This window comes from Vicia villosa, linkage group LG1 (assembly GCF_029867415.1).
Source record: "Vicia villosa cultivar HV-30 ecotype Madison, WI linkage group LG1, Vvil1.0, whole genome shotgun sequence".
Classification (NCBI taxonomy): domain Eukaryota; kingdom Viridiplantae; phylum Streptophyta; class Magnoliopsida; order Fabales; family Fabaceae; genus Vicia; species Vicia villosa.
In genome coordinates this window covers 31,334,750-31,357,897 of record NC_081180.1, presented here as the reverse complement: position 1 = coordinate 31,357,897, position 23,148 = coordinate 31,334,750, and the positions used below count along the sequence as shown (strand labels likewise).

The following is a 23,148-nucleotide window of genomic DNA, read 5'->3' as shown; positions in this document are numbered from 1 at the left end:
TCTCATTAATACCATTGTCTGTACATGCACTTGTAAGAAACTAAAATTGAAAAAAAAAAAAAAAAAAAAAAGGAGAATAGTCCATGCTGCATGACTCGAATGTCTTTGAAAACTACCTTATTCTCTTGATTCAAGAAAGGGTAGATTGTTCATACCACTCCTCCTACTATTCATTTACGTTACTTGTAAATTTGTTGCAAAATAAGGTAAAAAGACATTTAGAATTGGTTGCCTTTATTCTGTTTATTTTTCAGTTTTGTTAAGACTTGAAAGGAAGAAGATTACTTTGAACATTACTTTGTTCTTTTTGTAGATTGGTCAAAGGAAGAAGATTATTCACAAGACTTGAACATGAGCTGAAAGTAGTTTTTTACTACAAATCTGTTGGAAATCAAGGTAAAATAAACATATTCATGGTTGCTTGCCTTTGTTTTGTTTTCTATTTCATTTTTAGCTATGCAATACCTCTGGATATTCAAAGCTTGCTTATTTTTGGTTTTCAATGACCAAGTGTCATTTGTAAATATGTTGAAAAATATTAAACACATCGAGTCTTGTGAGATACTATCATCCTCCTTTTCATTATTATGCATAAACGTTGTTGGGGTTAATTCATGGTTATGAGCCTCTTCAAAAAATGACACAACATATTTCCCATTTTTTAATGTAGTGTACACGGAGCCTAACTTTGCAACTAGTGCGGGTTGTACGTCGTTGTTCTCTTTTCCTATCTATCCTAACGAAGTGCTTCTTGTCTCTTAATCCATTTTCGTTACATATAAACTGCCTCGTCACTACTATTTCACTACCTTCGGGCCCTCCTCGCCTAATATCGCTTTTCCTAATGGCAAAACCTTTACATCTTCCATACTATAATAAAATTCACAAGCTTTTCACACAGTTCCAAGTTCCATAGCATGAATTTCATCTGAAGTAATGGAAGTTAAACTCACCAATCTATCACCTACAACTGTTTGGCTATTTGACAACTTCGTTCCAACCGATTCCTCACAACTATATTCATCAGAACTATATTCATCACAACTGTATTCATCACACCTATATTCATCATCAGATGAATCATTGTGAAGATTGTTCAAATCAAACCCAACAGATTCCCTGTTGTTGTCTATCTGAAATCAGCCAATATATAACACAACATAAGTCAACACCAATCATAAAACCATAATTCCAAACTTGAAATGAAATCATCAAAATGAAATCAATCATAAAACCTAATTCTCAAATTACATATTACAACATCAACCATATAAGAAATTGAAATAATTAAATATTAATCCTTAATACCTTAGCTTGGCTATCAATACGAACTGTGTGAGCGGAGCGATTGTATTTGATGATATTGAGCGTTCGCTTGTTGAACAGGAAGATGAAGCGTGTGTTTGGTATACCGATAAAAAACAAAAAAAAAAAAGCACAGTGCAAAGTTACGGTGGAGGCGGTGAAATGCTTTGCAAACGTACGGTGGTGGCGGTGAAAAGTTGTTGTTGGTTGGAGAAAGAAGATGATCAAAATGAATATTAACTTGCTAACTAAGCTGAAATTATCATGAAAAAACTTATTGAAGAAGCTAAAGTTAATGTGAAAAAAACTTCATTAATTTTGATTTTTGAAATATGTCAAAAAAAACAATTGAAATGTTAGGGGTTTAGTTTCAAATATGTAGGGACTTACTTGCAGATTGATAAATATGACTTTACATAATAAGTTGATCCTAGTTGGCATTTTAAGGTTTGACTGTACATTGTAAGTTGGTCCTATGTGGCATTTTAGAATTTGAAGGACATTTATGATTGGCCAGAATTGTGACTGCACCAAAAAAGTTAATATGCCAACTTCACCCTAGAATTCTCCATTAGAGTAACTAAGGAATTGAAAATTTTGGTTGTTGATAAATAAAAAAGGGAGTTGGTAAATAAAAAAGAGGAAATCAACAATAAAAAAGGGTTAAAGAAAATAATGTTGAGAATGATGAAGTGATCCATTTTATTTATGCCTTGTTCAACTAAAATTATCAATTGTGAGAGACATGGAAGTCACATCATCTATATTTTAAGTACATGGAACTCCTCCTAACAAATTAAAGAAGAAAGGTTCTCTGTCATCTATTTCTTTTCTTTTTAGCACAAGAAAAAATTCATTAATCAAAACTAACAAACAAGAAACACAAGGGGACCAAATCAAGACCCCTGAAGAAATAAATCTAAATTTAGAGGTACCATCCTTATCCAGTAAGAATTATTTTACAATATTAATATGAACAAATTTATACCATGTGAAAGTTTTAGAATTCAATCCAAGAAGATTTGTTAGAATATCAGCATAAAAATTGGCTTCCCGATATAAGTGGGATATCATAAAATCAATAGATAACGTGTACATTTGACAACTAAGCCAAAGGAACCTGAATTTCCAAGGAACCTAATTAACGTTAGAGAAAGTTTTCACCACAAGTGAATAGTCTGTTTCTATCCAAATTTTCTTCCACCCAAACTCACAAGCTTTCTTTATAGAAATTATAGCCGACATTAATTCTGCAAACATAGAGCTACCAGGACCAATATAAGCGGAGAAACTAGTAATATGGTCAGCTTCGTCATCTGGAAAAATTCCACCGCAAGCTGTCATAGAAGGCAAACCCGAAGCAATCCCGTCAATGTTTCCTTTGATCCATCCCCTAGAAGGAGGATTCCACAAAACCTCAAGAGTTCTTAAAGGTTTTCTTGGATGTATTGAGATATCAAAGTCTTTTAAGAAAGTGAAGTTTGCCATTGAGGAATTTGAACATCTGGCAGTATTGTTACCAACAAGTTTAGCATTTATCAAAATGACTGTAATGCAAGCTTTCCAATGCAGAATAGTGTTTTCGAATCTTGGCAAATTTCTAGCTCTCCAAATTTGATGAAAAAGACTAGTTACACAAAATATCACCGCCACTTTAGCTTCCAGAGACCAGCTTAAATTCAGGACTACAAAACTTATGTTTAGTTAATCACGTTAAACATGTGCTATTATGAGGCAACCCAAAGTTTATTTCTCTTTCTTTATTTAACTTTTTTAGTTAGTTTTTGCATTTTGTTAATGTAGTGATTTTTTATGCAGGTTTCTAATTCTGCTGAATCTGTAAGGTGGACAATTTTGTATGTGGGACAAACTAGTCAAAAAATAGTACGATTCAGTTCAGCAAGTGCTTGTGAGGCAAGTAGTGATCAAGCAGAAAATGCAGGCTCCTTTAAATCAGATTCTTGGAACTATGGACAGCTCAAATTGTTGGAATGGAAAAATGTATATACAAGGAGTACCAGTACCTCAATGGTGGCAACCTCATTGAAGTTTTCTCATCAAAATCTTTTTTTTTGCATTGCTTTATATATTTGATCGCTTGAAAAATAACACTTATTTCTTAAAAAATTGAAACAATACTCTCTCAGTTCCTCAACTCATCTCAGCTCCCACTTCTCAACTCTATTGTTCACAGTCCACGGTCCACCACCACCACCCACACCATCCGTCGGCTTCCGCCAACTGCTCAATAAACTGTGTATTATTTTGGGGTAAATAATATTTCTTCCTTTTATTTATTTATCTATAACATATAGTTTATGTTTCATAGAATAGAATATTAGGGTTTTTCTTCTATATCACAAATTGATGAAACAATCAAATTGATAATATTGTGTTAATTTAAAGAATATTATGTCAGATTGAATTGTTTAGGGATTGACTTCTGAATTTAGAGATTTAATTTTTGTGAATTGTAAGTTGTGTTGTTTTGGGATTTTGTTGTGTTGTGCTGAAATTTTTGGGATTTCTTCAATTAATTTTGCAGCACAAAAGTAATAATGAAGAGTAGAAAAATTGATTCTTTTTTCAAGAGGAAAGAAAGAGATGACGAGAGTTTGACTTCTATTTCTGAACCTCAAAGAGTTCTTCAGAATCCAAGAATTGAAGAAAATGTTAGTAGAGTTTGTCCGGATGACATTGAGAATTCTTTAGAATGTGATCCTGGAAAACATCCTCCAATGTGGAAATATCTATTAAATCAAATGAATGAAATACGAAGAGCTTATTTGAAATGGGGTCCATATCAAATGCATTTAGAGCAGTATCCATTGTCTGGTAACAAAGATCATCAAAGAAGATTTCAATACACTTGGTTTAGCCTCTTTCCTTCATGGTTAGAATATTCACCTTCAGAAGATGATGTTTATTGCTTACCATGTTATCTTTTTAGCAAAAGACCAAGTGGACGTCCTGCTTCATATGTCTTTATTTCTACAGGTTTTAGAGGTTGGAAGAAAGTTAAAACTGGAAAGCATTGTGCATTTCTTAAACACATAGGGAGTGATCCTTGTTCACCACACAACAATGCTATGAAAGCTTGTCAAGACTTGTTGAATCAAAATGGACACATTAGGAACATTTTTCAAGCTCAAAGTTCGACTGAAATTATGAAGAATCGACTACGTCTCAAGACTTCAATTGACACAGTTCATTGGTTAACTTTTCAAGCTTGTGCTTTTAGAGGTCGTGATGAAAGTAAAGAATCATTAAACCAAGGTAATTTTCTTCAATTGGTAAAACTTTTGGCATGTTATAATGATGAAGTTGCAAAAGTTGTGTTGGAAAATGCTCCATCAAATAGCAAGTATACTTCACATAAAATTCAAAAAGAGATCTTACATATTCTTTCAAGTAGGGTGAAAAAGTATATCCGTGAAGAAATTGGTGATTCCAAATTTTGTATAGTTGTAGATGAAGCTCGTGATGAATCTAAAAAAGAGCAAATGTCTCTTGTTTTGATATTTGTTGATAAAGAAGGTTTTATACAAGAGAGATTTTTTGGCCTTGCACGTGTTAATGACACTACATCTTTAACTCTTAAGCAAAAGGTATGTGATATACTTTCTCTACACAGCCTTGATGTCTCTAACATTCGTGGTCAAGGGTATGATGGTGCTAGAAATATGAGAGGAGAATGGAATGGTTTACAAGCACTATTTATGAAGGATTGACCTTATGCATATTATGTTCATTGTTTTGCTCATCGATTGCAACTTGCTCTAGTTACTGCATCAAGGGAAGTTAAACCAATTCATCAATTCTTTGATAAAGTAACTCTTGTTGTGAATGTTGTTTGTTCTTCTACAAAGAGACATGATGAGTTACAAGCTTCCCAATTAGATGAAATTGAACATTTGTTAGAGATTGGTGAAATTGTAACTGGTAAAGGTGAAAATCAAATTGGTACTTTGAGACGGGCTGGAGATACTCGTTGGGGATCACACTTCTCTTCTATTAGTAGCTTGATAGCTATGTATGAAGCAACTTGTACTGTTTCAAAAAAAACTTGCAAATGAAGGATTAAACTATGCTTCACGTGGAGATGCTGATAGTGCTTACAATTACTTGAAATCATTTGATTTTATATTCATATTGCATCTGATGAAAGAAATTATGGGTGTCACAAATATGCTTTGCCAAGCCTTACAACAACAATCCCAGGATGTAGTTAATGATATAAATTTGGTTTGTTCAACAAAAACTCTTATTCAAGAATTGAGAGAAGATGGTTGGAATAAATTGTTTACTTGTGTGAAGTCTTTTTGTGAAAAACATGATATTGAGATTCCTGATCTTGATGATGTTCACTCAACAACAAGATTTGAGCATTACTTTAGAGTTGAAATATTTTTCACTACCATTGATAAACAATTACAAGAGTTGAATAGCAGATTTAGTGAGCAAGCGATTGGTTTGTTAACTCTAAGTTGTGCTTTGTCTCCGAAGGATAATTACAAGGCTTTTAACTTTGATACCATTTGCACTCTAGTTGAAAAATATTATCCTATGGACTTCAATGAGCAAGAGAGGATTAATTTGCAATTTCAACTTCGACATTTTATTATTGACGCTCGCCAAGCATCGAGTTTGAAGAATTTATCAACTATTCAAAACTTATGTTCATATTTGGTTGCAACGGGAAAGAATGGAATTTATTATTTGATTGATAGACTGTTTCGCCTTGTCATGACTCTCCCTATATCTACAGCCACTACTGAAAGATTTTTCTCGGCAATGAAAATTATCAAGACAAGATTGAGAAGCAAAATGGAAGCTGGTTTTCTAGGAGATAGCATGACGGTTAACATTGAAAGAGAAATTGCTGCAAATATTGATTCTGAGACTATTATAGATGATTTCAAGCCACTCAAAAACCGTAGCGCATTATTATAAGGTATTTTTAAGTAATAGTTTTTTATCTTTTCATGTTAAATTTTGTGTTTGTGACAATTTAGATATTTTATGTACAATATGGTATGAATATTTAATTTATAAATTATATTTTAATTTTGTGGTCACCCCAAACTTTAGAGTATAGTTCCGCCACTGCTCCAAACGCACCCCAATTCATTTTTTAGGGGTGTTTTGCATCACCGAAATACATTTTTTTTAAATGAGAGATTTTTCGGAGATGCATCTCCGACAGAATAAACCTTTTTTTAAGATTTGAGTTTTCGGAGATGCATCTTCGAATTAGGGTTTATATATTAAACTCGCAATAAAAACCCCTCATTATATCTATTTTCAAACTCAAACACCTCAAATTCCCATCACCCCACAAATCTCTACATTAGACATCTCTCAATTCATTTCAACACATTCCAACAAATTGCAACTCATTTCAACTACTAATATCAACACATTTCAACAACTCGCAAAGCTCCAAATTTAAGTAAGTTTCTCAAAATTTTGATTTCTACTTTGCATGTGTATAATCATTTGTTTAGGATCATTTAAAGTTAGTAGGTTGAGTTAGATATTGTAAAATGTGGTTGTTTGATGTAAAATAAAATGTGTAAAAATTGCATTTTTGGATGATTGAGATTGAAGCTTCAAAAACGGCAGTTGCGAGTGGTTTCGGAAGTGCATCTCCGAAAACACCTTTGAGGGGTTTCGAAGATGCATCTCCGAAACGAAGCCTCAGTTTTTTTTGCTATTCTTATTCCTTCCCTTTGAGTCTAATTAATTTTTTTTTCAAGAACATGGCTGACAACTCGAACATAGTTAGACTCGGCATGTCAACCCAAAATGCTTCCGCTCGGTGTGAAAGAGCTGAGTAGGCCGCGAAGGCTCTAGAAAGCGGTTTGGTACTGCGGGAGGAAGTGGAGGGACCAACCACTTCTGCTCCCAAGAGTCGTTTATTTGATGCGTCCTCATTTAAGGATAATGAGGAGGCACCGGAGGAGGTCCACATTCTTGCATCCAAGGAGGTTCATGTTTCGGCACCCATGCATGTTGCCCCGGCTAACCCATGAGGGCCCCCTGACACCTCCCTCTTGATATATTACCCCGATCATGTCGCCCGACATGTTTGAGATAGATAGGTATATTTTTTATTACACTTTTACTTTTCTTATTACACCTCCCTCTTGATATTAATTTTTATTTTACAAGAACGGACGGTACTAAAGTCAGTGAACCACGCTCCCAAAATATTCACTATGCATCATCCTGTTGCGGATTGGTTCAAGAAGGCCATTATTGCCTCCAGTTTTTCGGACTTTGTTGTTCCGATTACAACACCATTAGCCACGGAATGCATGGGGAATTCGTAGAGAGATGACACAAGGAGACGTTGTTGTTCCACTTTCTGTTTTGAGAGATGACGATCACTCTGGATGACGTCGCCTGTCTGCTACACCTTACTATCTGAGGAGAGGCTCCTTAACCACACCCGCATCACTCGTGGTGTTGCCATTGAGTGGATGGTTGACTATTTGGGTTCTCAACCAGAAAAGGCAGTTGAGTAGTGTTCCTCGACTAGTGGAGCACATGCGAAGTTCTCATTCTTAAAGGACCTTTATCACGATCACCTTGTTGCGGCAGCTGATTCCGAGACTGAGGGCGACAACTTCTTTGCTTAGTATCATCGTCAGTGCTTTGAGGTGTTACTTCATGTACTTGGTTGACACATCACTTTTATGGACAAAAGTGCTAACCATGTGGATGTAACATACCTCTGATACTTCTTGAATTTGGATACGGTGAGAGAGTGGAACTGGGGGCTGGTTGTTTGATATACCTGTACCAAAAATTGAATGAAGCCTCTAATTAGAGGGCGAAGCAACTTACAGGCTCTTGCACACTGCTGACGGTACCTTTCATTCCAACTATTAAATTTATTTTACTTTTTTGATATCATATTTTTCACTTGTCTCATTTTGAACTTTGTAATTGACTAAGATGTTGGAGTGCTAACATTGTAGGTCCACCCTCGTGCTGCCGTATCGGAGATTTGTATAATCACGTCACGAATCTGTCATCGCTAATTAATCACAGTTATGGTTCTAGAATAAAACAATAGTTATGATTGAAGTAAACATAAAATTAAATCCATTTAATTAATAAATGTTAGATTCTATTTATTAATTAATGACATGTTAATCCTTTTTGCAAATCACTTGCAAACATGGTCAATGTGTGTAACTTCATATTTTATCAAATACCAAGCGACAACATTTGCTTACTATTCAATTAGTTTTCCATGCATCTTTCTTTCATTTTATATGTTTAAAGTCATGAAAATGTTCAAAACATTATTTCTAAATTGAGTGGTCCCTACTTGACTATATAACTCTACATTACCAGCAAGTGATCCCTCAACACTCCTTTAAACTTAAATTTTGAAAAAATTATTTTGAACATTTCAACCTATGAAAAGTCCTTTTAATGCATTATTATGATATTTTCAACAGTAAAATATTAGATTATTTTCGTACCTCTATTTTAAGAAATTCTCTGGATTAGTCACGGTGCACACCGCGCGCGGGGACATACAATAAGTATCTGAGGTGAACATTTCAGTGATGTATAATAATACTACATGTAACATACAGTATGTTTGAGAGAAGTGAATAGTGCAAGTTTTGAATCTCAATAAACTTCACATTTTGAGTGTTCCAAAGGCACTGCACCGCTAGTGGGGTCGTTTTGGACGCATGTGGCCTTATAAATGTTATGATCCTCGTTCCCAAATTATGTCTTTTTTGTTGGCTGAGGGATTCACTTTGGTCCGTGAAAGGGTTGAATTGAAGATAGTAGCTTGATTTTAGATCTATGTTATGGGTTGGGTTGATATACTCAATTCATTTTTGGGCAGTGTGTGTAGACAAATGACAAAGATAAGTATTTCGTAATCAGCGCAACGCGATTACACTAAGTCTAGTCTCTCTCAAACTTCCATCAGCTCTTATCTTTTTCTTTCCTCATCCATTGGTGGGAGGAGATTGATTTTTGTGCCATTATTTTTGGAATCTCTTATTTAATTTAAATAAGAGTTTTCTGCATTTTCTTTATGGTCATGTATTTTTGTCTTGTTCCAATGTAGGAATGTCAACGGGGCAGATATGGTTCGGAGGATGCTTCTCCGCTCCCCGCCCCGCCCCCAAATTTAGTCCCCATCCCCATCCCCAATCCCCGTCACGGGGGAATATTTCCCCTCATCCCCATCCCCACAGATCCCCACGGATATCCACGTAGATCGAATCTTAAGAAAATTTCTACTTTTTGATCAAAAATATGACACTAGTATTTTGTTATTTTTTTCCGTATTTTTTAAAACGCATATATTTGCATCTTTATTTTATAAAAAAAATAAAAATACATCTTGCATCAATAATATTTTTTATGTAAAAATAAATAAATAAATAGTAACATAATTTACTACTGTGCTTCCACTAATTTACTACAACAATACCGATGTCGTCCAACGCAAGTGGTTGATTATGTATGACAAATCTATAACTTCTAATGACTCTTCATTTTCTAATACATTAATATTTTTCATGTAAAATTATATAATTATATAATATATAAAATATATAAATTAAAATATATCGTCGGAGTCGGGGAATCCAGGGGGACGGAGGATACTTTTTCAATCCCCGCCCCAAAGTGTTATCGGGGGAACTTTTCCCTCCATCCCCATCCCCACGGGGAAAAAAATCCCCAACTTCGAATCTCCGCACAGATATTCCCCACAGGATCCCCATTAACAGATGCAATTGACATCCCTATTCCAATGTTTGGTTGGTTTATATATAATCATAAAATCTCTAATCAATTTCCTCCAAAAAAAAAAAAACTTTAATCAATCACATATTCGGTGTTGATTTTGAATTGTTTTCAATGTAATTTTACCAATTTTAGTGAATAAATACCAATAACCCCACAAAAATATTTCTTATTTATATTTTTAATATAATATTCTAACAAACTTAGGTGAATATAATACAGTACTACATAAAATTAAACAGATTGTACCAGTTGAATGAAACTGTGAAATAGAATTCACATAACTACTACACGTAAAAGAAACGTTTTGTCTAACAAAAAAAAATCAGATACAGTTGGCACAATTATTTTATGTTCAAGTGAAAACAATACAGCTGGCACAAGTTTTTTATTAAAAAATTGTTTTTAAAGAAAAAATAAATTACTAATAATACATACAACTTCGTTCATTGGACGGTTGATAATATCAGAACTACACATATTCAAAGAATGTAATCAGCTAAATTAACCTCGTTGATCATAATTAGTAGTTAATTTTAAATTGTTTTAATATATACTTTAATATAGAAAAATATAACCCTGTTGATCATATGTAGTAGTTATCTTTTAAATTGAATTTCTTATATATTTTAATATAGAAAAATATGAAAGCAAGCAGCATTAGATAATAATAAAAGAGGGAAAGGAAAATTGGGGATGTGAAAGGAATATTGAAAAATGACCACGCGGGGCAAGAGTAAAATATGATCGCCATCGTCATCAACTTCGACTTTTACAAGAAAAATGACCACGCGGAAAAGATAGATTAAGCCTAATTAAAAGTATCTCAAATCTAAAGATAGGGGATTAGGGGATAATAATAAGATAAAATAGAAAACAAATTGCCATCAAAACTAACAAAAAAAAAGAGAGACGCCATGGTTGGTTGATTGAAAGGCGGCAGCGGCGGCGGCGATGATGGACGATGCTCTTCTATTACCAAAACTTGAAGAGAAGACCACCGTGAGTTGCAAAGAAAGGAGCAAACACCAATGACTCAACTGCCATCAATTTGATAAGGATGTTGAGTGAAGGTCCGGATGTGTCCTTCAATGGGTCTCCAATGGTGTCACCAATAACTGCTGCCTTGTGTGGGTCTGACCCCTTTGGACCTAGGCTTCTTGCATGCTCTGAGACACCAGCCTGTGTTTTTGTTCAATTCAAACAATTAAACGGATCAGTATTTAAACAACATATACAGTACCTTAATATAATAACATCCATATCATATAGTATCTCATACAGCTCAATCTATTGAATAAAATAGTACTTACCTCAATGTACTTCTTGGCATTATCCCAAGCACCGCCAGTGTTGGATGCAGAGATAGCAATCTGTAATAAACACAACAACCACAGTGCATCATGAATTAATATTATAACACTAGATTGATTGTATTGTAAGCAGCAGACAGTGGGTACCAAACATTAATTACCTGGACACCAGAAACCAAAGATCCAGCAAGGACACCAGATAGTGTTTCAACACCAAAGAAGATCCCAACAATAAGGGGTGTTAGCATGACAAGGGCACCTGGTGGGATCATTTCTTTGATGGAAGCGTCGGTGGAGATGGTAACACAAGTGGCATAGTCAGGTTTGGCAGTTCCCTCCATCAATCCAGGGATAGTGTTGAATTGCCTGCGAACTTCCTCAACCATCTTCAATGCTGCACTTCCGACACTCTTCATTGTCATGGCAGAAAACCAGTAAGGGAGCATAGCACCGACAAGCAGACCAATGAAAACCTTAGGAGTCAGGACATCGACTGTTGTAATGCCAGCACGGCTCACAAAGGCACCAAAAAGGGCAAGAGAAACAAGGGCGGCAGAACCAATAGCAAATCCCTACAACATAGTAATATCAAACATCAGTAACATGAATAAAACAGATTGAACTAGGTGAAAAGAAAGAAGAAAAAAGAGGAAAACTGAACCTTTCCAATGGCAGCAGTTGTGTTTCCTGCAGCATCAAGAGCATCGGTTCTCTCACGAATTCTGTGACTCATTCCAGCCATCTCAGCAATACCTCCGGCATTGTCACTGATTGGACCGTATGCATCAATGGCTAATCCAGTTGCTATGGTACTCAACATTCCAAGAGCGGCAACAGCAACACCATACATGGCAGCAAAACTGAAACTAACAAAAATACTAATTGCAATGGCAAAAATTGGAATGATAACAGACTTGTATCCCAAGGCAAGGCCAAAGATAACATTGGTAGCAGCACCAGTCCTGCAGGAATCAGCAACATCTTGCACAGGGCTGCAAAAACCAGAAAGAAAATGCAACTCCTGTTAGTATCTAACCAATTAGATAAATGAAGGTGAAAATGCAAAATATGATTCATAATTGCTTACCTGTATGCATTACTGGTATAGTATTCAGTAACAAATCCAATGATAAGACCTGCCCAAAGACCAACAGACACACACAAGAATAGCTGCCTGCAAAGCCAAAACCAATCCATTAAGTACTAAGACTGTTCAAAATTTATCATTTAAATCATTATTTAGTAAATAGACTGGGCCCTAACAATAAGTTATGAAACTAACCAGTTCTTGACAACTTTCTGCACTCCAAAATCGAAGATGGTGAAGGAAGATGGGAGTGCTATCCAACTAACAATTGCAATTCCAACAGTCATCAATACTGTTGAAATAACAAGCTGTTTCTTCAATGCTGGCTCAATTTCCTTTACAAGCTTGATCTCAAAAAAGTCAGTTGCAAATAAGGTGGTGAGCAAACAAACAAGGAGGCCCACAGAACTGATGATGAGAGGGAACAACATGGCAGTGAATTGATGTTCGATCCCGAAAGAAGAGATGGAGGCAACAACAAGGGCAGCACAAGATGCCTCTGCATATGAACCAAATAGATCGGATCCCATGCCAGCAATATCCCCAACATTGTCACCAACATTATCAGCAATAACCTGAATACACAAGTATCCATAAGAATATAAGCAAAAGATTAAATAAACAAAAAAACGAGGAAACTGGTTTCGGGATGAAAGTTCCTTACAGCTGGATTCCTAGGATCATCCTCAGGAATGTTTCTCTCAACCTTGCCGACAAGATCGGCACCAACATCAGCAGCCTTAGTGTAGATACCTCCACCAACTCTTCCAAACAAAGCCATAGAAGAACCGCCAAGACCATAACCAGTGATAGCCTCAAAAAGACCACCCCAGTCATCACCATAGTAAATCTTGAACAAGTTGATGGTAATGTAAAGAACCAAAAGACCATTGGCAGCAAGGAGAAATCCCATAACTGCACCTGATCTGAATGCAGTAATGAAAGCTTTCCCAACACCCTTTCTTGCCTCCAGGGTGGTTCTTGCATTGGCATAGGTGGCAATCTTCATTCCGAGGAAACCAGAAATAACGGATGTGATGCCACCAAGCACAAAAGCTATGGTGCTGAAAAGGGCTGTGGCAAGAGCCGGCTTGCACATCTTAGTTTCATCATAAGTGCAAGGCTGATGGCTTGTGCTGAATCCTTCCACAGAGCCAAGGAAGAGGAATATCAAGATGGCAAAAGCCACCATGAAGATACCCACATACTTGTACATAGTGAAAAGGAAAGAGGTTGATCCTGTTAAGATTCAAACACCCATAAATTAGTGATCCATTCTTTTAACAAAAACCCTAAACATCTACAAAATTTTGTAACAGTTCAGCAACGGTAACTACTCATTTTGATTCAATTAAATCAAAAAGAGTGATGACAAAGTTGATAAAATAATATTAAAAATAAATCCATAACTTTAGGATAACAGGTAGAGAGAGCATCAAATTCAAACAACACGCATCTTCGGAGATTGCTCAAACAATTGCAGTATATCATAAACAATTATATAAGCAATTCCATAGATTAAGCAAAATCAAACATGACATTACAACCCTACAATTTCATGTATGGCTTCAAATGATAACCAAGATTTCACGTCACGTAAAAATAGTATAATAAAATGGCTAAAGTAAAACAAAGCGGCAAGAAAAAAACTGATCTTGATTGCGAAATACTAATTTACTATAAGATTTGGAAGTGTGGGTCCAAATTCAACAACCAACACCATCTTATAATAATCAATAAATCAAGAACTGTTCAAATCATGCTCCAGACAATCTTAACACGTTAAATAATCTATAGTATTTCATAAGTAAAGAAACCAAAAAATAAAAAACAACAACACAGATTTCGTAGCCAATAACAAAAAAAAAAAATTTAAAAAACTGAATTAAAAAATCACTTAATTTAAAATTGAAATCACCAGATTTCGTAGCCAGAACACAGATCCACAACATATAAGTAACGAGATCTAGCTCACAAAATTCAAATCCACACAACCCAGAAATTTCAGTTTCAAAAATTACTTTTTTTCAAAAATAAATCGAGGGAAAAACTAAAAAAAAAATTGTTTTTTATAAGGTAGATCTAAAAAATCCCAAAAACAAACACGAAAAAAGAGAATAAGAGTCGGAGAAATAAACCTTCAGAAATAGCGTTCTGGATTTCAGCACATTTGAGAACAACGTTATGGTCGTTAATCCCCTCCTCTTCCTCAATAAGCGAATCGTTGTACCCATTCTTCCCGGGCGTTTCAGGAACCGTCTCCCTTCCAGCGGTGAGCTTCACCTTCGAAACAAGAAGCCATTGGAAAAGCGCAAAAGCGATTCCAATGACGGCGCAAACGGGAATCAAAATCTCGGTACCGAGATCTGGGAGAATAACAGCTCCCATGGCGAAAACAGAGAAGGAAACGATAAGAACGAAAAAAAAGAACGGAAATGAAGGAGGAAGAATGAACGAGTGAGAATTGGGAGAAGGGTGGTGAGGGTTTTATATGAGGGAGAGAGAGAAGATAGGGTTGGGGTTGGGTTGGAATGGGAATGATGACAGATGAGTGAGAGAGAGTGTGTGGTTGAGATTATAAAATTAATAACAAATTAACAAATTATTATTTTATTTTTACTATAAGATGGGAATGATGTGTGTGTAATAATTTGTCAATTTTTCCTAATAATTATGCTACTTAATCTCATTTTTAAGTTTTTTTTTTATCATTCCTATTAGTACTACTTTAATTTATTTTATTTTCTTTACTTTGCCCTCTTTTTGTTTTAATTAAAATTGTTTAAGAATTTATCTTAAATGATATTAATATTTTGACATTTTATATAAATTAAAAGTATATAATTAATGAATCTCATAATTAATATTATAAAAAGATATGAAAAAATAGCCTCGATTCGAGGAACCTGGAAGAAAAATATTATTTTAAAATAGTTAATATTTCCTATTTTCAACTATCTTTTTCTTTTAAATGTTTTTTAAAAAAAATAATAAATTATGTATTAACAGTGTAAAAGAGCTTTATATTAGTATCAACCAATCACGACCATAAATCTCGTCAAATCAGATAGTAATTTTTAAATAATTTATAAGACATGACAAAATAATATATTTCTATTAGATGTTAGTGCTTCTCCTTTAAACTTTTTTTTTTAATTAATATTATTTAAAAATTTTCATTTTATGCTTTTTTAAAGATAAAATATATTATATAAATATATATTTATATCCGTTGACATCAGATCTCAATTATTAACATAAATGAATCAAAATATCATATAAAATTAAATTAAAAAATCAAAGAATATATAATTTTTTCTAGAAAATTAAAATATTTAAAAAAATTGACAATTTGATTTAATTAACAGTTGAAAATTAATGTAAATTTTTAAAGTTACATTTGGTGTCAATGATATATATATATATATATATATATATATATATATATATATATATATATATATATATATATATATATATATATATATATATATATATATATATATATATATAAAATATTCACTCTTTTTTATATAATTTTCTTTAATCTTTGTGAAATATTTTATTAATTCATTTATTTTGTTCAATCTAAACCTCTCTCTTGTTTTTAAATTTATTAAGTAACAATTAAATAAAAAATTGAAAAGACTAAAATAAATATTAAAAAGATACGAAAATTTTGCTGATTAATACACTCATAAATTTGGTTATTTGCGAAGAGACAATAAAAATTATATATAAATGTATAGGTTCTACAGTCATTCCATAAAAAAGTATTAAACAAAATTTTGATTTTATAAAATGCTCTTAAATTAGTTTTTGAACCTATAAGTGTTTTTGAAAAGGTCTTTTTGACTCGGTTAAAGTGTTTGGTTTCATGTATCAAACCACTGCTATCAGTTAAATCCTTATGTTTATGTTATGGCCTCTTGTTATCAATTTTGTTTTATATGTTTAACTACTCGCTATTGATTTACTCATAACTGAGTAAAAAACAACCTAGTCATAACATTTATATGAAAGGATTAATATGAATAAAAGAGACTTTATAAAATCACTTTTTCAAATATTTATACATTTACGGATCAAATTTGAGTGCTGCTTTGGCGTTTTATGCATATACAAAAACCCATCGGTTAGATATAATAAAAATCACATGTTTGGGAAAAACTAATGAAACATAAGTACATAAAAAATTGTTTTTAAAATTACAATAATGATTTGTTATTATTAAAAAAATCCAAAAAATTATCTTATCTACGCCACCCACCGGTCCAAAGGTTCGATCTTGTCAAAATATTGTTTATTATTAGATGTTATCAGACGATCTCTCATGCTTTATGTAGGCATAATAGGAAATTTTCGTAACCACCATTCATATATAAGGCATCTCACCCAAGGGACGCGACCAAAGTCTGTCCTAAGATACTTAACTTAAGGTCTTGTCTAAGGGTTAAATAGAAGTCTCGACTGAGAGTGAGAGGTTCAACGCCTCACCTAATGGACTAGGAGTCTAATCAGCTAGGCTCAACATACAATCTCACATGTGGGACTGAGAATCCCATCAAACAAGCTTATCTAAATGCCTTGTTTGAGGGAATTGAAGTTTCCTCGGACGGGATCCAATGTAAAGTCTTGCCTAAGGGACGCGGTCAAAGTTTACCCAAAGAGACTTAACTTAAAGTCTTCATTGAGGGCTTGAAAGATGTCACGCCTGAGAGACCTAATTCCTTTCTCAAGGGACTTTGAGTCTCATCAATTAGCCTCAACATATAATCTCGTCTAAGGGACTTGATATCTCTTTAGTCAAGGTCCAACATTAAGTCTCGGAACGCGACTGAATTTTGGCCTGAGAAACTTAAATTGCAAGTCTTGCTTGAGGGACTTGGATCCCCTTAGAAAACCACTCACAAAAGCCCTTATGCTTAGGGATGCCAATAAATTGAACCAACTCAAACATAGTTCAAAACTCGATCCGACAATTAAATTGTTGAATTTGGTCCGTAAAGCAAATGAGCTGGATATGAGCAAAAAACCAAGTTCATTACTAAATTATTTGAACTTGGACTATGTATAGCTCGATTCATTAGGTTTATGAGTCAACTTGATTATATAAAGGCTGCATGTGGTGTAATCATGTTGTGATAGTAATGTATCAAGCTCTAGAAATTTTTGTTGTACTATTTCATTAATTTCATAAGTTTCTTAAGATTTAGATGAATTTTTGGATTTTTTAGACAATTTTAAACTCTAACTAAGTAGCTTTTGAATTAGACTTTTAAAAGTATCTCTTGAAAGTTTTGCAATTTTTGAAGTTGTGGATTTTGAGACAATTATTTGAAATGGGCGACTCCCATTTGCCTCCCACCATTAGGGAATGTCTCGCCCAGAGTGTTTCCTTTTTGCGCAATCATGGGAAACATGGGAAAAGGCGTTCCTTGATCATAGAGAAGTTATGGTCAACATGCTAATCCACGCCTCCCTAAGAAATAGGGATTCAACGGTCCACCACTGACTAAGTAGATGGTTGTTATTCACAAGGAAATCATAGGCCTAAGGGCCTCTATGAATACCTTATACCTAGTAGATGAGAATACATATTGTAAAAATACACAATACACAACTAAAAAACACAGAGATTCTCACCTCATGTGAGCTTTCCCTCTCATTAGTACGCCACCTAATAGGGCCTCTCACTACTACGAGCAAGCCGCAAGCCCTAAACCACCGAAAAGATACTAAGGTCTTTGGTCACCCCTATAAGCTTAAAGGTATCATGCATCCTGTACTTTTTGACAGGTAGAATATCCATATGAAATAATTTGAAATCCATGATTTCGTGTAAGCCCTAGAGGCCAATACTTTTGGTATTTGTATCGAATTATTTATTAATAATAGAATGCTTTTTTTTATTATGTTTGTTTTTCCAAAATAATAAAGTCCCTAGAATAGCTAGTCCATTTAATGAAATGTTATGTGTGACTTAATCATGAGACCTCATTAAACATATTGACACTATTCTTAAATTATTCATAGTCGATATTTATTGTGAAGTGAGATAACATTAAAGCATTGAGACTATTATGAAAATAGACTGATGATCACATTTCATGGATCATGGATAAAGAGTTATCAAGTCTTGACATAGGTATGCATATTAGGAGTAATATATATATTAGATTGACCCGCTATGAGAATACTACATAGAATGTTATGTAAAGTGTCATAAGTTAGTTTCATGGCAATAAGTGGTATATACCACCCTTTGACCTGAATCCACTACGGACCCTATATGTAAAGTCGAGTACTTTATTGTTGATCAAACATTGTCTGTAATTGGATGACCATAAAGACAATTGATGGGTACTCCACAAATTATGATGAGGGACATGAGTGACCTAAATGGAATTTGCTCATCCAGCATAATAGGATAAATGTCCATGGGCCCAATATTGAACTGGACAAGGTGATACAGTCTATGCCTTGTGTTTAATATAGACATAAGGTCAAAAAGGTAATTATACATATAAGTATTATCATAGAAATATTTTGTCAGATCACATGGCATTTTCGTGTCTTGGGTAACAGTGATGTGTTGCTAGATGTCGCTCACTGTTTGTTATATTAAATATGTGATTTAATATAATTGTCAATATCGTTAGAACCTACAGGGTCACACACATGGGCAAATTGAAGAGAGATAAAGTAAATAAGGAACATCGTAAGGAATAGTGCAATTAAGTGAATTATTGAACACCGTAAGGTACGATGTACTTAAGTAGAATACATAATATGATAAGGTACCATGCACTTAAGTGATATATGGTACATCATAAGTATGGTGCACATACACTTAAGTGGGCCTTTTAGCTTGCACCCCACACAAGTGGTTCTATAAATAAAACCCTTGTGAAGAATTATACTTACTTGATGAAAATTTGGTATGTGAAACCCTAGCTGTATTTTCCTTCTCTCTCACTCAAACTTTCATTTGTATCTGCTAGCACTGTGACTGAAGGCATCTGTTTGTGTGGACTGAGTAGAGGCGTTGTTCTTTTTCAACACTTGTGATCACTTCTTCGATTATGCAATCAAAGGTTTTAATCGCCACAAGAGGTAACTATTTCTATCACTGATCATGCCTATTTGTAAGGATCACTAAAGGAAAAAATTTGTTTTCTGCTGCGTATTGTATCATGATTTTCCTTCACATGATGCAAGATATGGCTAATAACATCCTTATGGCTTCTATTCTAGTCACATGAGCATATTTGTCATCAAAATATATTCCTTCATGTTGATTGTATCTTTTCATAATGAGTTTGGCTTTATTTCATTAAACATTGCCATATTTGTCCAACTAGTTGTGAAAGACTCATTGGGTATCATTCACTAGATTAACTGAAGCTTTGGGAATGAGTTCCCAAACATTGTTTCATTCTAATTGATTTAGCTCTTATTGCATGGCAAAATGCCATTTTTCATCAATAATAGCTTTGTCGATTTCATTTGGATCAATTTATGGAAAAAATACATAAAATTACATACCTTATAAAGGGATTGTCGAGTAGTAACTCCCGTATAGATGTTTCCAATGACATTTTGGATAGGAAGGCATATTGTCGTCCTTCATTCTTTTGGCAGATTTTGATGATCTAAAGGAGTGTCTATGTTTTAATCTTGATTTGGTTCTTCATCTATGACTTGATTCTCAGTATGACCTTAATATGTTTCTTGATTGTTTTCCTCCATATTCGTCTTTTCCAAGATACTTGCGCAATCAATCACTTCTACTTCTAATGGTTTAGAGTTAGATTAACCAAAAGTAACATGAAATGATTATTATGTTGTTATAGTTATTTTATTAAATACCCTAAAAGCTTTGCTAGAAGTGGGGTATTCTATGAATATGCCTTTATCAACTTTTACATCAAATTTTTCGAGGTTATCCTTTCCGTTTTTAAGAAAAAAGCATTTGCATCCAAAAACATGTAAGTTCTTCCTTTATATAGTTCATAGAACATCCACTTTATAATTGGTCTTATCAAGACACAGTTCATAATATAGCAAGCATTGTTTACTGCATTTACCCACAAGTATTTAGGATGATTAGTCTTATTGAGCATTGTCCTCATAAGCTTTACTAGAGATCTATCTTATATTTCTACTACTCTATTCATATTAATATTATTTTATGCTACCTTTATGGTATGAAGTAATGATAGTAAATTTTAGTTTTAGCTTTAAGAGACAAATAAATAATTCTCTAATGTTTTAGTCTAGAAAAGAAATATTTGAAACTTGTAATATGCAGCTGACTCATTATTGTGTGCATTGGATGGATCATTATGTTAACTAAGAGTTGGGAATCTCTTCTGTTCTCAAGATATTTTACATTTAGTAATTTTTAAAGGATCTTGCTAACGAGTGCCCTCAGGGCACTCTTTAAGCATACTAAATAAAGAAAATATTCTTTATAAAAGTCATGATTTCAATTTCTAATGCATTTTTAATGAATTAAATGCACGTATTTTTAAAAAAACTTACTACTTTAATCACTTAAAAAGTGCCCCAAGGGCACTGGTTAGCATTTCCCATTTTTAAATTAAATTTATACTTTTAAATTAGACTTTATTTGGTAAGACATATATTTGAGCATATAATTTTTAGGTTTTTGCCTATAGACTCATATGACAATTTAGACCTATTTAGCAATAGTTTTTTCATCAAGAATTTATAACTTATTTTGCTAGTTTATAATTTATTTTCCAGACGCTATTTTAAATAGCGTTTTAATTTATAGTTTATCATTTTTTTTCTTTTTTATCCTTGTTATTTTAACAAAAACTCACTTTTATTTTTATAATTTATTTTAATTTAAAATAAAATTATTATATATTTAATATTTTTTAGATTATTTTATAATTATTAGTTAGTTGAACTGCTAATTTTATCAAACATTTTAATTAACTTATCAGCTATCAGTCCCAACCATCAATTATAAACTATAAATTATCAATCATCAACCATCAACCATCAACTATAAATTAGTTTATCATTCAATCTCTATTTTTAACAATCAGAACTTTAACCTGCTTTCTAAAGAAAAAGTTCTTATATTTTTTAATTATAATTTTGAGAATTTAATTATTCAATAGTATAATAATAATAATAATAATAATAATAATAATAATAATAATAATAATAATAATAATAATAATAATAATAATAATAATAATAATATCAATGGCTTATTGAGTTAGGGTCTCATGACTTATAATAAAATAAACTACTATATTTGCTTTCCTAGTGTCATTTTTCTGATTTGTGTTGAATGGCTCCTCATTTTTCTTATGCAGGTTTTTAATAGTGTTGGTCAGGTATTCTTACAAAGATAAAAAATCTAAGATATTACCATCTTTCGATTTTTATTGCAATTTTAAACTTGTGTAATATGTAGATTTCTAATAACTCAATTCATGCTCTTAACTTTTGATTTCTTTTCATTTATTTACAGTGGGCAGTGATAATAAAATGATGAAAAGTGGAATATTCACCTGAAAAAACATTAAATATGAGATGGAGACGAACAAAATAACTGTGTGTACTTTTGATATGAATAGTTGAACTTGAAGGGATGAGAGTACATTTTCTATAACTGAAATTTTGATATAAATAGTTGGTTGAGTTTTAATTACATTTAATTAATTTTATAAACATTTTTTATGATCATTTAACCTATTAACAACATCTAATCTTTTAGATTAAAATTGTAGAAAAAAAATTCAATATAGAAATGTTGTAACGGTAATAAAGCCAAAAAAAAAAATGTTGTAACGGTAAAAGAGAAGAAAAATTCAATATAAAATTGTTGTAACGGTAAGAGAGAAGAAGAGATTTATTTTCTATTTACTATTTGTATCCATATATTAACTGTGGTTAATTTGCATTTAACTATTTTGTTTTAGAAAAAGATTAATTTTAGTCTTTAAGTACCCGCCTACTGATTTTTTTTTTCAATCTAGAAAATTAATTGGAGTAGTTTTAACTTTAAGCTAAAATATTTTAAAAAATAGTAATTTGTTATTTAAAAAAAAAAACTAAACTTTCCCAATAAAAGTAAATATAAAATATACCGTAAAAAATATTATTATGTGAATTCTAGAAAAAGTTGCCATTTGTCAAATATTTAAAATAAAACTACTTTAATGAATATGTCTATTTGAGATCTATAAAATTAAAATAATAATTACAGTAATGTGTGTCATTATGTAAATTTGGATAAATACATAAGAAAAGTGTGACATTGATCCAAATATGAGGAGAATGTAATATCACTAAGCGACATTTATTTTGAAAATAAGAGAATAATTAATTAAAAAAAAGATGAATATCATTATAAAAAATATATATAAAAAATGAAAAGCAATTTTACTTTTGATAACTATTATAACCATTAATTAGACATTAATACTACTTTAATCAAATTAACTATCTCAATTATAATAATTTAAATCAACTAAAAAGCTCACTACAATACTCTATTTATTTATTTTAATTAGTGAAGTGCATGAAAAGAAAACTTTTACTTTTTTTTTAATAAAAATTTATATCAAGTTTCAAACACAAAAGTAAGTTTATACTTTACTA

At 32.7% G+C, this 23,148-nt stretch overlaps 2 protein-coding genes across 2 annotated transcripts; one reads left to right on the top strand and one right to left on the bottom strand.

The window, feature by feature from the left end:
• Positions 1 to 3,863: 3,863 nt before the first annotated feature.
• LOC131606207 (uncharacterized) lies at positions 3,864 to 6,258 on the top strand. The gene is made up of 3 exons (XM_058878501.1): positions 3,864 to 5,007; positions 5,089 to 5,268; positions 5,384 to 6,258. Exons 1-3 carry the CDS (start codon positions 3,864 to 3,866, stop codon positions 6,256 to 6,258), a joined length of 2,199 nt encoding a protein of 732 aa, XP_058734484.1.
• Positions 6,259 to 10,808: 4,550 nt separating this feature from the next.
• LOC131633021 (pyrophosphate-energized vacuolar membrane proton pump) lies at positions 10,809 to 15,038 on the bottom strand. Its single transcript, XM_058903730.1, has 8 exons — positions 14,637 to 15,038; positions 13,163 to 13,737; positions 12,694 to 13,073; positions 12,499 to 12,585; positions 12,073 to 12,403; positions 11,573 to 11,983; positions 11,412 to 11,471; positions 10,809 to 11,280 (listed from the first exon to the last, which is right to left on the bottom strand). The coding sequence occupies exons 1-8, from the start codon at positions 14,884 to 14,886 to the stop codon at positions 11,074 to 11,076; spliced, it is 2,301 nt and encodes a 766-aa protein (XP_058759713.1). The 5' UTR covers positions 14,887 to 15,038; the 3' UTR covers positions 10,809 to 11,073.
• Positions 15,039 to 23,148: the final 8,110 nt, after the last annotated feature.